Consider the following 13,135-nt stretch of genomic DNA (forward strand, 5'->3'; position numbering starts at 1 on the left):
GCCCGGCTTGGACTGCCTGGCCTCAGGCCTCGCTGGGGCCTTCCCTCGCGCGCGCCGGGAGACGGGCGCGGTGGCAGGCGAAAAAGGGGGGCCCGAAAGGCGGGGGCGGGCGCCAGAAGGGGCAGGCAGGGCGTGGCCTGGGCGGCGGCCGCGGCGGAGGCGGGTCTCGAGGCCGGGGCCGAATTTTCCAGCAGAGGCAGGGAGAGATCTGAGCCCGGCAAGCCAGGGCGGCCGGTCGCGCGTGGATTGGCCTACCTGCCTGGTCCCCGGCCTGGCACTCACGCACGCAACGTCGATCTGCTGCCTGCTCGCTCGGTTTCGCTCGCCCGCTCGCCCGCTCGCCCGCTCGCCGGCTCGGCCGCTCGACGGAAGGTTGGCCAGCCCGTCCGTCTGTCCGTCGAGCCTGCCGTCGTTTTCATCCGTGCGCTAGGCAGGCAGGCGAAGCTGGGCACCAAGCAAGGTGCGCACGCACCCACGCACCCCGGCATCCTTGCCGGCCTCGAGTGGCAGGCCGGCTATGGGCATGCTGCGCCTGGATCCCTCACTACTCTGCCTGCCCCCTCTCTCTCTCTCCCTCTCTCCTTCCGTTCGACCCCGGCGACGACGGCGACGAGAGATCGAGGCTGGCTTGCTTGGGGCCAAACGCTTTGCTGCAATCGACATCAGCACCAAAGGGGCCGGGCTGGCCTTCCGAAATGAACGGCAGCACAGAGCGACGGTCTCGCCCGCGTAAAAAGAGAGAGAGAAAAAGGCGAAGAAGCCAAGACGGAAGGAAGAGGCCGGACGGAGCGGGCACCAGCCGCAGCCCCACGGGCCAGCCCCACAGCCACAGGTCGCCCGCCGCTCTGGCAAGCTCGCCCTTCCTGTCTAGCCCGCTGCCTCGTCGCTCCCTTCTTCTCGCCGCGTGAATCGCCGCCTCGCTGTCATGCTTCGCCTGCCAGCCTCTGCCTGCCTGTGAGCTTCTCTCTGCTCGTTCTATCTTCCCACGAGAGGAGTGGCGGGCGGCGACGGCGGCGGCAGTCACCTTTGGCCGCCTGGCTGGCTGGCTGGCTGCCTGCCTGCCTGCCTGCCTGCTCTCATGCCCGGGGCCGGTGGGCGTGCTATTTCGGGCCGTCCTTGCTCTCGACCTCCCCTCTTGCCTTGTGTCGGTGTCGGTGCCGGGCGGTCTCGCTTTGCCCCATCCCCTCCTCCTCGTGGATCACGCCTGCCTGGATCGCCGCCTCGACGCCTCCGGTGGCGATGGAAGCAGCATCGTTGCGCTGGGCGACGGGCGCCGACAGCCGTAATCGGCGGGCCTCGACGACGCTCCCCTTGTCTGCAGAAAGCGGTCCCGATCTGCGCCGCAGCCATCTCCGCTCCCCGCCCAACTCAGCGGGCAAAGGAGACCAGCAGGGCCTCTCTCCGTGCGGTATGTCTGCTGCGGCCACCTACAGTAGCCCGCCGTCCGTTTTCCCGCTCGCGCACAGAATCCATGAGCCTATCGCTGGCCCCGTCGCCCCAGCCTGGCCCTGCTGCGGTCGGCGCGCACACCGCTGGTTGCGCTTCGATGGTGTGCTGCCTGAGGCTCAGCCCAGGCAGGATTGCTTGGCACCTCGTCCGAACCGTTACTGAAGCTGAATCGCGCGTCGATATATCCCAGCTCCAGCTGCGGAGGCGTCCCGGCTACGGACGGCGGTATCATGGCAGGCCAGGCAAGAGGTTCGGATGCGGCCCTTCCGATGGCCAATATGCTGATGAGCGCAGCGGCACGCCGCCCGCTGGAGCTGCTGCTGCTGCTGCTGCTGCTGCTGCCTGGCAGGAAGCAAGCAGCAGGCAAGCAGGAGCGAAGGCCAGGGGCTGGAACGGAACGGGCCGAGAGGGCAGAGTAGTGTGCGTTGCCATCCTGCGACGAAGGACGGACGATGCCACTCCTCCCTACTACGGTATTCGGTGGCCTCCTCCGCTCGTCGACAACGATCCTGCGGTATCCCGTTGGCCAGGCTCTGCTGGGCGAGGCCTGGCGGTGGCGTTCGCCGTCGTGGACTCTGGCTCGCTCGCTGTTCGGACTGGCTGCGACGGCGAGCGCCTCGACACGACATCGAGATGGCCCGCCTGCTGGGCTGGCCCGTACATGTTGCCCGGCGTTCGGGATGCTTCCGACCCGCGCCTGCCTGCCCGCTTCTTCGGCAGATGTGCTCCTCGAGATTGCGAGCGTCTCGCTCGGATCAACCTCCTGCCCTCCAAGCAAGCAACCTCATTCGGCTCCTCCCTTTCCATGGCCTGGGCATCTCCCCGCCTTCTCTCCCGCAGAAGCTATTCAGAGAGTTAGAAGCTTGCTCAGGGGCTACCTCTGGAATGGGCCGCGTCATTGGCCGAGTCGGGGAGTCCCGAGCTTCAGGGTCGCCACTTGGCTGCAAGCCGAAGCAGCTACGAAGCCAGCCTGCCTCGCCACCAGGCTAGGTCGAGACGGGGCAGTTGCTGCGCTCCCGACGGCGTGGCAACGTCGCTTCGGGACCAGAGCGGGAAGGATGCTAAGGCTGCCTGGCCACGGCGTGTGGTAGCCATGCAGCTTGGTTGTTTGCTTGCTTGCTTGCTTCTCTCTGCGGAACTTGCGCTGGGAGGCGGACAGCTGAGAGCTTGCAGCTGGGGTGGCGGGACCAGGCCAGGTCAGGCAAGGTAGGGTTCGCTCACGGTATCGCTGCTGCCGGCCTGGCCTGGCAACGGCATCGGCATCGAGGCCGCCTGCCCGAAGAAGCGGGTGGATAGGTGGTCGGCTCCTTCCGATGCATGGCAAGGCGGCCGTCGTCCCCGCATCGTCAAGTCTCATGGCCACCTCCTGTCGCAGCCGCTGCTCTAGCTGCAGCCATCTGCGGCGGCGGCGGCGGCGGCAACGGCCTGGATAGGCTTGGGGCCAGGCGAGGCTAAGGCTAAGGCTGAGGCTGAGGCTGAAACGACGGGGCAGCGCGTCGCGCTCCACTTTGCGCGTTGGTCGTCGGCCTGGACCGACGCAGGCTGGGGCCCTGCTTGCTTTTTTGCGCGCTTGGCCTGGGCCCGAGCCCTCCACCCCAACCCATGTTTCGGCAAGACAGAGCGAGAGCGAGAGCGAGAGAAAGACGGCCGAGGCTCGAGCCAAACCTACGATCGAGCCAGCCGAGTAGTTAGCCAGCGAGCGGCGAGCAAGCTGGCTCCTGCCTTCCCTCCCGACTGTGACGACGACGACGACAAACAACAACGACGACGACGACAGCAAGCCGCTCCGTCACTCCTTCCCGGCCTAGCGAGACACCTTTCCTCCCACACCCACGCCTCGCAGAAGCTCGAGTCACTCCTGCGGCCAGAGCGTTCCTCAACCTCCAGGCCGTAACCTTGCCGTGGTCGCCGAGAGCTGCCTAGCCTAGGCCCACGAGGACCAAACCCAGCGCGAAGCACCCGAACTAGCGCCTCGGCACCTCCGAGCCTCCCAGCGATCAGCAAAAAGGCGCCATGACCGGGCCTCAGCAGACCCTCGGGTGAGTGCCGACAGAGCAGCGATGCATGGAGCAGCAGACTACCGACGTCGCTGGCCCTCCGGCGCTGGGCCGAATCGCGGTCCGCACATATAGGCAAGGCCACCTTCGGGCGCTGACCGACCGACCGACCCCGTCCTTCTCCTCGTCGCCATGTCCGTCTCTATCTCGCTCGACCCGCACTCCACGCCCACAGCAAGTTCTTCGAACGGCCCCCGGGCGCCAAAAAGTCGCCGCCGCAGCAGCAGCAGCTCAAGTCGGCGTTCAAAAAGGGCCAGGCCAAGTCATCGGCCGAAGGGCCAACCGCCGGCCCGGGCGCCTCCAGCAGCCACAGCACCAGCAGCAGCGACAACGCTGCAGCCGCAGTCAAGGAAGAGGACGCAGCAGCAGCAAAAGAGGAGGCAGCGGCGATGCCTCCGCAAGAAAAGGACGCCGAGCGACGGAAGAAGAGTGAGCGAGCCACTGGCTCCGGTTCTCAGCATCGCCCTCGGCCCTCACACTGACTCGTACCCATTCCCTCACTCTGCACCGACCCCGGCAGCGTCGACCAAGGAGGAGCCGGCGCGCAAGAAGCGTCGCATCATCGAGTCAGACGACGACTCGGAGGCGGAGCCCGAGGCAGCCACCAAGCCAGCCGTCAAGCAAGGTGAGCAGCTCCTTTGCCCGCAGCATAAAGCCCATTTGGATCTTGTCTTCGCCATCGACGAGAACCAGCGATGGCTCAGCACAGCTCGGATTCGCTGCCCCCCTCTGTCTCCTCTGCGCGGCCCGTGTGCACGCTCACCCGTCCCTCGCATCGTAGAAACATCCAAGCCCATCCCTCTGCCACCATCGCCAAAGAAGGAGGACGTCAAGGAACACAAGGTGGCGTCAGTCTTCAACAAGCCCAAGCCGTCGACCATGGCCAATGGCGCCAAGGCTGCCGGCAAGGAGGCGAGCAAGCGGGACAGCCCGCCAGACGACGACCGCGGCGACGGCGACGACGGCAATGAGAGCGAGAGCGATGCGGAGGGCGCCGAGGACGATTTTGAGGAGGACAAGGAGATCGAGGAAGAGGAGAGCAAGAGCGCCAAGAAGCTGTGAGTGCTGGGCGGAGCGAATCGGCCCGGCGGATCACGCTCGCAGACTCCTCCCCGATAGACCGAGCTGATCCCCTCTCCTACTTCGACCTGCTTCCCGGCAGTGCCGCCATCTTCCAGAAGCCCTCGCAGGTCAAAGAGGGCAAGGTGACGTGGAAGGAGGGCGAGCCGTGAGTGTTGGCTACGCCCTGATCTGCGTCCACCTATCCTCGCAGCCGTTGCTGACGCCCATTGCCGCACCTTTCCGCCGTCTGCAGGGTGCCATACGCTGCGCTCGTCGCCGCCTTTTCCGAGATTCAGGCGACGACCAAGCGCCTCGAGATCACCGAGATCCTCACGCAGTTCCTCATCCGCGTCATCAAGCGGAGCCCGGACAACCTCCTGCAGGTCACGTACCTGTGCATCAACCGCGTGAGTGGTGGCAGGACGAAGCGACATGAGCGGGACCGGCGATGATCTGACCGACGATCGAACCGCTCCCCAAACTCCCGGACTGCAGCTGTGCCCCGACTACGAGGGCCTGGAGCTGGGCATCGGCGAGTCGCTGCTGATCAAGGCCATTGCCCAGAGCACGGGCCGGGAGGTGCCGCGCATCAAAAAGGATCTCGAGGCGCAGGGCGACCTGGGCCTGGTGGCGCTGAGCTCGCGCAAAAAGCAGCCGACCATGTTCCAGGTGTCGTCGCTCAAGGTGCCCGCCGTGTTCAAGCAGCTGCGCGAGATTGCCGCCGTGTCCGGCAACAAGAGCCAGGACCGCAAGATTGGCATCATCAAGAAGCTGCTGGCGTCGTGCCAGGGCGAGGAGCCCAAGTTCCTCATCCGCAGCCTCGAGGGCAAGCTGCGCATCGGCCTGGCGGAGCGCTCGGTGCTCGTGTCGCTGGCGCGCGCCGTCGTCATCAGCCGGCTCGGCAAGCGCGTCGAGCGCATGTCGCAGGAGGAGCTGGCCCGCAAGCTCGAGGAGGGCACCGAGCTCGTCAAGGCCGTGTACAGCGAGCTGCCGTCGTACGACCTCGTCGTGCCGGCGCTGCTGGCCAGCGGCACCGAGGGGCTGCGCGACGCGTGCAAGCTGACGCCCGGCGTCCCGCTCAAGCCGATGCTGGCCAAGCCGACCAAGGCCATCACCGAGGTGCTCGACCGCTTCGAGGGCAAGGCGTTCACGTGCGAGTACAAGTACGACGGCGAGCGCGCCCAGGTCCACTACCTCGACGACGGCCGGCTGCTCGTCTTCAGCCGCAACTCGGAAAACATGAGCGTCAAGTACCCGGACCTCGTCGAGCAAATCCCGCGCTGCCTTGAGCCCAGCGTCAAGTCGTTTGTCCTCGACGCCGAGGCGGCCGCCTGGCGCAAGGCCGAGGTCGACCCGCAGACGGGCAAGGCCGAGCCGGCGCGGCTGCTGCCGTTCCAGGAGCTGAGCCGGCGCAAGCGCAAAGACGTCAAGGCCGAGGACATCAAGGTCAAGGTCAAGCTGTTTGGCTTCGACCTCCTCTACCTCAACGGCCAGCCGCTGCTCGGCATGTCGCTGGCGGAGCGCCGCAAGCTGCTGCGCCAGCACTTTAAGCCCGTCGAGGACGAGTTTGACTTTGCGCGCAGCGAGGACTGCACCTCGGTCGAGGAGATCTCAACGTTCCTCGAGAACAGCGTCAAGGAGGGCTGCGAGGGCCTCATGGTCAAGATGCTCGACGGGCCCGACTCGACCTACGAACCAAGCCGGCGAAGCATGAACTGGCTCAAGCTCAAAAAGGACTACCTGTCCGGCACCGGCGACAGCCTCGACCTCGTCGTCATCGGCGGCTACTACGGCAAAGGCAAGCGCACCAACGTCTACGGAGCCGTGAGTCGGCCGCGACCACCCCGCACCTTCGCTATTTCGCTGCGACTGTATGCGTGCGCGACCTGCTGACACGACACGCTCCCTCCTTTCCCACCCGAGCCGATCTTAGTTCCTGCTGGCATGCTGTGAGTGACCGTCGGCCCCTCGCCACCACCACCGCCGACGCCGCGATGCTTCGGATTGCTCACTCCTTCCCGTCCATCGTCCTCCTTCCCCTGCACTCCCTATCGCCTGCAGACGATGCCGACTCGGAGTCGTACCAGTCGATCTGCAAGATCGGCACCGGCTTCACCGAAGCCGACCTCGACGCGCACTACACCACGCTCAAGGCGCTCGAGATCACGTCCAAGAAGGGCTACTACGACGTCGGCGACGCCAAGCCGGACGTGAGTCGCCGGCCTTGCCTGCCCTTTCCCTTCTCCTCCGTCTTCCCCTTCTGGGCCCTCGTCGAGCCACACTGGCGCATGTGGTCCGGGTCAGCACGCTGACGCTCTCGCTTCGGTCCCTGCTCTGCCCTCGCCCGCAGGTCTACTTTGACGCCAAGGTCGTGTGGGAGGTGCTGACGGCCGACCTGTCGCTGAGGTGAGCCTCAATGCGCTGTGCCGCTGTGGGCTGTGCAGGGCCGCACCGCTGACACGACACGATGCAACGCCCCGCCCTGGCCCTGGCCCTTCCCGTTCCTCTCCGCCCCACCTGCTATGCACAGTCCGGTCTACACGGCCGCCAAGGGCCTCGTCGACCATCGAGGCATCTCGCTGCGCTTTCCTCGGTTCATTCGTGAGTGCCCCCCCGCCGCGTTTCACTGTCGGCTGCGCGACGAGGCCAGGCGGGATGCTGATCTGGGTTCCCCTTCCACTCTCTCTCCCTCTCCCTTGCTCGCGACGCGCCTTTCCCACCGCCCTTCTGTGGCATTCCACGCGGCAGGCATCCGCGATGACAAGGGCCCAGAGGACGCTACTGGTCCTGAGCAGGTGCGTGACCGACCCTCGCAGCCAGACGACGTCGGGCGACACTTCGCCGCTGCTTGCGGGATTGGTTTCGCTAAATCCTCTCCCGCGCACTCTTCCGCCCACTCCGGATCGATTCCACCAGATCGAGGCCATGTACCGCGCTCAGGCCGTCAACAGCAGCAAGGCCAAGGGCGGCGACGACGACGACGGCTTCTGGTAGCCGCACCGCGCCTAGGCGAACAGCTCGTCGACCCGCCTCGTACCGCCCACCTCCCATGCCTCGGCTGGCCCGCCGCCATCGACATCCAGATGGGTCGTGTCGAGCCAGAAGGTCGACCGTGTCAGCCGCGGAACCACCTCGACCCGCTCCGCCGAGTTGACAGTGTGGGTCTCGCACGAGGGTTGGGCGCCATCGCCGATGCCGCCGTTGTGGAGGTCGTCGGGAGGAGGAGGATCGGCCGGAGAGAGCGTGACGGCGGAGCGGGGCGTCCGCGAGAGTGCCGGACCGACGGGGCGGACGACGACGCTGGGCAGCGTGAGGCAGCCTGGCCGCAGCGGGATGAGCTGGACGGTGAACTTGGTCTCCCTCGGCAGCGCGGGTGATGACGACGACGAGGGGCGAGGCGGCCGTGGCACCGAGAAGGCGCACCGCTTCAGCCCACTCACCAGCCAGCACTCAAAGTCGGCCGACACGTCGTAGGTGAACCGCTGCGACGTGGGCTGGGCCCCTCGTGCGTCGTCGCCGTCGTCATCGTCTTCGTCGTCGTAGCCCCAGTGAAACGATGTGCTGATCGAAACCTCGACATCCACCGGCCGGCCGACGACGATGGTGGCCTGGAACCCGGGGCGCGGGCACGGCTGAGCTGCGGGCTGCTTGTCGTCGATGCGCAGCGTGACAGAGTTGACGATAGACATGGACGGCACATCGACGGGGATCGTGAGCAGCCGCCAGGGTTGGGGGGCCGCAGCAGCAGCAGCAGCGGCGTCGCTCGAGCCGTGCGGCTCGCCGGATGGCACCGCTCGTGTCGTCGCGATACCATCGCCCACGGCGTCAACGGTGGCGGCGTCGGCGGCTGCGATGACTTGGAGCGTAGCAGCCGCGACCCGCACCGCCTCGCGGCCGCCGCCGCCGTCGTCGGGCCAGGTGGCGCGTTGCCGCCTCCACCACGCGGCGTCAAAGGCGCCCGTCCGCGCCTCGCCCGTCAGCGAAAAGGCGGGCAGGTCGAGCTTGGCATCCACGTACTCGGCCAGCGCGCGCTCCAGCAGAGTCCTGGCGGGCGAGTCTGGACCGAGCAGACCCTGGTGCTGCGCGGCGGACGTCGAGATCTGGTGCGCCAACGCCGATTGGGCGATGGCCTTGGCCTCGTCGTTGAGCGGTCGGTAGCGCAGCTCGAGACGCAGCCGTCGTGCTGGCCGCCGTGGCCGATGTTGCGCGCTCGTCGCCTCCCCTGTCGCTGCCGCCGCCGTCGACCCCTCGTGCCGGCGCTGGATGCGAAAGAGGTACGATGCCGGCTGCCGCGGCGTCACGGTCGTCGTCTGCATCGTGCCGCAGGCGGAGACCTCGAGCTGGTCGGCGTCGTCACTGCTGCTTTCCTCTTCGCCCTCGCCTCGGCCGAGGCGGTCGACGGCGAGCCTGGCCGACCGGATGCGCAGCGAGCCCGTGCCGCCGGTGCTGATGACGAATTTGGAAAAGAGGCTCGAGGCCCGGAAGAAGTCCTGCAAGTTGACGCCGAGCGGCAGCGAGATGGTGAGGCGGCAGTGCTTGCGCAGCGTCCGCCTCGCGTTGGTCCGGGCGCCCTCGGCAGGTCGGACGACGTACTGCACCGCGATGACGAGGTCCATGCCGCCGTCCTGGCTTTTGGCGACCAGAGGCAGGCGGAGGCGGACGACGGTCCTCGGCGCCTGGTCGACGAGGCGGATGGCATCGCGGCCTGCCGGCCGTGCGTGGGCTGAGCTGTCGCCGTCGGCGCCGCTGCCGCTGTGGCTGTCGATCCGGGCGCTGCCGCTGCTGTGCCCGACCAGCTGCGCCTGGGCCACATCGCCGACGACCTCTCCCTCGGCCGTCGTGATGCTGATCTCGGCCGACTCGATGTGGTTGCGGCCGGAGTGCAGCGCCACCTCGACCTCACGCGGGCGGTCCAGGTGGATCTCGTGGGGCAGGCCAGCATCCACGTCGATCGCGCCGCCGTCCTTGGGGATGGCGAGCAAGAAGCCGCTGGGTTGCTGCTGCAGCGATGCCTGGGCCGGGGGCAATGGACCATGGGCCCCAGAGGCTGCGACCGAGGCGGCGATTGAGGCGGCCGGCGAGGCGTACTGGAAGATGAGGCGGGCGAGGCGGATCTGCGAGACGTCGAGCGCAAAGGTGCCGTGCGCCGGCGTGCTGCAGAAGAGCTCGAGGTGCGTGACGCCGGGACGCAGCGTGGTGCGGCCGGTGGTGAACCAGAGCGCCTGCTTGTTGGGGCCCACAAAGCACAGCCGGACATCGTCGACAAACAGGTCGAAGCCAAGCGAAGAGGCGACGGCCACCCGGATCGTCGAGCCGTCCTCGACCTCGGCCAGCCGTGCGCGACGGCTGATGGGCCGGATGGCGAACGATGGGTTTCCGGCCACCGGAACCTCCTTGTCGAAGGTTGACGCCGCCTGCCGCAGCTCCTGCAGCAGGAAGCGCGGGTCCTGCCAGAGCTCGATGCGCCGGACGTCGTCCGCCTGGGCCACGTCGAGCTGCGAGGCATCGATAAGCGGACGGCCACGGTCGCCCTGGCCGGCCCGCAGCGCGGCGCGGATCACGCTGACCCATGCGCGGTCGCGCGGCTTGCCCAGCTGGCGGTGGCACTCGAGCTGTCGAGCCAGGAGGTGTCCCTCGATGGGCGACGAGCGCTGCTCATGGTAGAGCTCGGTGAGCGAAACGAGGGCCGCATAGGCCTTGTCGAAGCGCTGGCGGTGGAAGTCGAGCGCCGCCAGCAGCGTCTGCATGCGCAGCACGCCGCCCTTGCGCCCGCCGCCGCGGAGGCCGGCGGCGATGCGCTCGACCAGCGAAACATAGTGCGAGTCGAACAGTTCGCGGTCCTCGATCGCCTGGCGCAGCTCCGGCCGCGTAATCTGTGGGTACCGCACGTCGTCTGCAGCCTTGCCGTCCGGATCCGCACCCAGGCCCGCTTCGGCCTCGGCCTCGGCCTCGGCACCTGGCGGCAGGGGCGGTAGGTCCCTGGCGCACGGCCCAAGCACGCCCTCGTCGTCGGCCGAGAGCGAAAAGGGCTCCACACCTGGGAGGTGGCCGACGGCCATGCCGAGCTTGTCGAGCTGCCGCCGAGCCAGGTCGAGCAGGTCGGCCTTGGCCGTGTGGAAGATCGGGCTCAGCTGCTCTTCGACGAGGGTGCTGGTGCTGCTCGTCGGACCGCCAGCGGTGACGGCCATTGCCAGCCTGCCTTCGAGCCGCGAACGCGCAGGGCCGCCGCCGCCGGGGCCGCCTGCCGTCGACAGGTCGCCGCGCTCGACGAGCCAGGCCTGGCACTGCTCGACGACGTCGAGGGCCGCGGAAAACGACCAGCTCTCGACCATGCGGCGATCGACGCGCGCGTTGCTGCGCAGCATGCGCCGCATGGCGCCGATGAAGAGGGGCGCCTCGCGCATCACCTGGACCACGCGGCCCAGCTTGCCAAGTAGGCTGGCTCGGCGCGCAAAGAGGTAGCAGCGGAAATCAAAGAGGGTGATCTCGCGGCGGCGGATCAGCTCGTGGTACGGCTTCTTGGCCGTCGCCTCGAGCAGCGGCAGGCTGTCGTCGCCGCGCGCATCGCCGCCGACGGGCGCAAACGACACGTGGCCGCCGAGCAGCGCCTGCTCAAAGACGTTTTCGAGGTCCTCGTACTGGGCGACGGCGTCCTCCTTGAGCCCGACGCCCTCGAGCGTCTGGGCTAGCGCGTCCTTTGCGAGAAAGTGCGAGCAAAAGTCCCACTGCCCCTGGCCGCGGCCGAGCTCGCACCGCCGGATCTCGTCCTGCTGGGCGTCGACGGTGCTTGTAAAGGTGGACGCGACGCCTTCCTTGAGGCGCATCAGCAGCTCGGCCCAGATGGTCGGGTCGATGGCGTGGGCGCCGGGCCGCGCCGGCTGCGACGACATCGGCGGCAGCCGCGTCAGGGTGACGACGTGCTCCTTTTTCGACGCGTTAAAGTCGGTGCGGATCTTTTCAATGACGCTGCCCTTGCTCTTGCTCATGAAACGGCCCATGCCGGTCTTGGGCTCCGAGGACGAGGCGGAGCCAGCGCCCGCGCCCGCGCCGCCCGCCGACCCCCCCCGCCGTGTAGCCCTCGGGAGGCGTGATGACGACGATCAGGTACTCGGGCTCGTGGTTCGATGCGGCGGGGGCGGCGACCGGCAGCGAGCTCGTCCTCGGGCCGGTGGGCGTGCCAGTCGCCGTCGTCGTGCTGCCCGGTGTGTCGCTGCGCACGGGAGGGGTCGATGAGCGGAAGGAACCGAGGCCAAACGAGTTGCGCGACGGCGCCGGGGTCGGCGTCGACGTCGGAGTAGAGGCAGAAGCAGAGGCAGAGGCAGAGGCGGCCGCCTGGGCGCTCTTGGAGTGGAAGAAGGAGAGCGACGAGATCCAAGAGCGGATCTCGTTGCGGACCGTGGTGCGGTAGTGGTCGTTGTCCTGCGGCAATGACGCGGCGAAGAGCGGTGTCAAAGGGCAGCATCCGAGTCAGCTTCCATCGGCCGCGCAGAACGGTAATAGCTGCAGTGCCAAAGACGCCAAGAAGGTGAGAAGCCTGCGGAGGCTGAGACGTCCACTCACCTCGCAGACGACCAGGTAGAGGTGGACAAACGGGCGGTCCAGCAGGCCGCCGGGCGACGCGTCGTCAAAGAAGCCCGCGTCCCCGCGCCAGCGCTTGATCTCGTCGGTGAGCGGGCGCAGCGCGACCTGGAGCGTCTGGATGGTGCGGATGACGGATCCGCCGGCATTATGGCCGGGCCTCGCCGCCGCCATCGAGGAGCGGCTCGACGACTCGGCGAGCGACGGGCTTGGCCGCCAGTGGAGGGTGCGGAGGGGCAGCTGGTAGGCGAGCGAGCTGACAAAGTGGTCGGTGAGGGGCGACGCCAGAAGCGCGCTGTTGGCCGAGTAGGTGACGATGACCCTCCCGCCGCCGCCATCGGCGCTGGAGCTCCCCGCCGAGGCCATGTCGAGAGGGCGCTGCGGGCGGGCGCTGCAGGATGGGGGTGCGGGGCAAGCGACGTAGGCAGGCCCGCGAAAGTGTGCCTAGATGGAGTCCAATAGCCTAGATAGGCGGGATATCAAGGCGGCCGGTGGCAGGCTACGGCGACGGGAGCATGCTATCTTCGAAGCGATAAAGGCTGGCAGCCGGCACGGCGATCGAGGATTTGGACGTCAAAGCAGCAAAGGTGAGCAAGCGACGAGGGGCGACGACGGGTGGAAGCGAGAAAGGAGAGGAACGCTTCGCCTTTTGTAGGGGCGACTGCAATGGCGAGGGTGACGGCGAGGGCCGAGGGCCGAGGGCGAGGGTCAGGGCAAGGGAGATGGCGAGGGTGAGAAGGAAGCAAGAAGGTGAGGAGGGCCGGGTTGCGGTCGCGGCGTGTGCGGTCGGGCCACCCTCCTTCGGGTCCTCCCGCAGCGCAGCCCCGCCCCGCCCCGCCTGGCCTGGCCTGGAGCCGGGGCCCAAGCCAAACGGGCTCGGGTCGCCCGAGATCCGATCGGCTACGCTCCGAAAGGCCAGGTCAGCCAAACCAGTCAGCCAGCCAGGCTGGCTGGCCAAGCCGGCGGGCACGCCGACGACATTCCTGTCT

General features: G+C 67.8%; 2 protein-coding genes across 2 annotated transcripts; one reads left to right on the forward strand and one right to left on the reverse strand.

Annotated features, from left to right (window-relative positions):
- Nucleotides 1–3,462: 3,462 nt before the first annotated feature.
- On the forward strand, nucleotides 3,463–7,562 carry PFL1_02690 (uncharacterized protein; the record flags this gene model as incomplete). The annotated part of the gene is made up of 13 exons (XM_007880204.1): nucleotides 3,463–3,488; nucleotides 3,682–3,935; nucleotides 4,027–4,131; nucleotides 4,288–4,564; nucleotides 4,669–4,734; nucleotides 4,822–4,975; nucleotides 5,064–6,392; nucleotides 6,502–6,517; nucleotides 6,630–6,778; nucleotides 6,919–6,974; nucleotides 7,099–7,169; nucleotides 7,317–7,363; nucleotides 7,485–7,562. The coding sequence occupies 13 exons, from the start codon at nucleotides 3,463–3,465 to the stop codon at nucleotides 7,560–7,562; spliced, it is 2,628 nt and encodes an 875-aa protein (XP_007878395.1).
- Nucleotides 7,563–7,573: 11 nt separating this feature from the next.
- PFL1_02691 (uncharacterized protein) lies at nucleotides 7,574–11,566 on the reverse strand (the record flags this gene model as incomplete). The annotated part of the gene is made up of 1 exon (XM_007880205.1): nucleotides 7,574–11,566. One exon carries the CDS (start codon nucleotides 11,564–11,566, stop codon nucleotides 7,574–7,576), a length of 3,993 nt encoding a protein of 1,330 aa, XP_007878396.1.
- Between the last annotated feature and the right edge of the window lie 1,569 nt (nucleotides 11,567–13,135).

This window comes from Pseudozyma flocculosa, assembly GCF_000417875.1.
Source record: "Pseudozyma flocculosa PF-1 unplaced genomic scaffold scaffold00007, whole genome shotgun sequence".
NCBI lineage: Eukaryota > Fungi > Basidiomycota > Ustilaginomycetes > Ustilaginales > Ustilaginaceae > Pseudozyma > Pseudozyma flocculosa.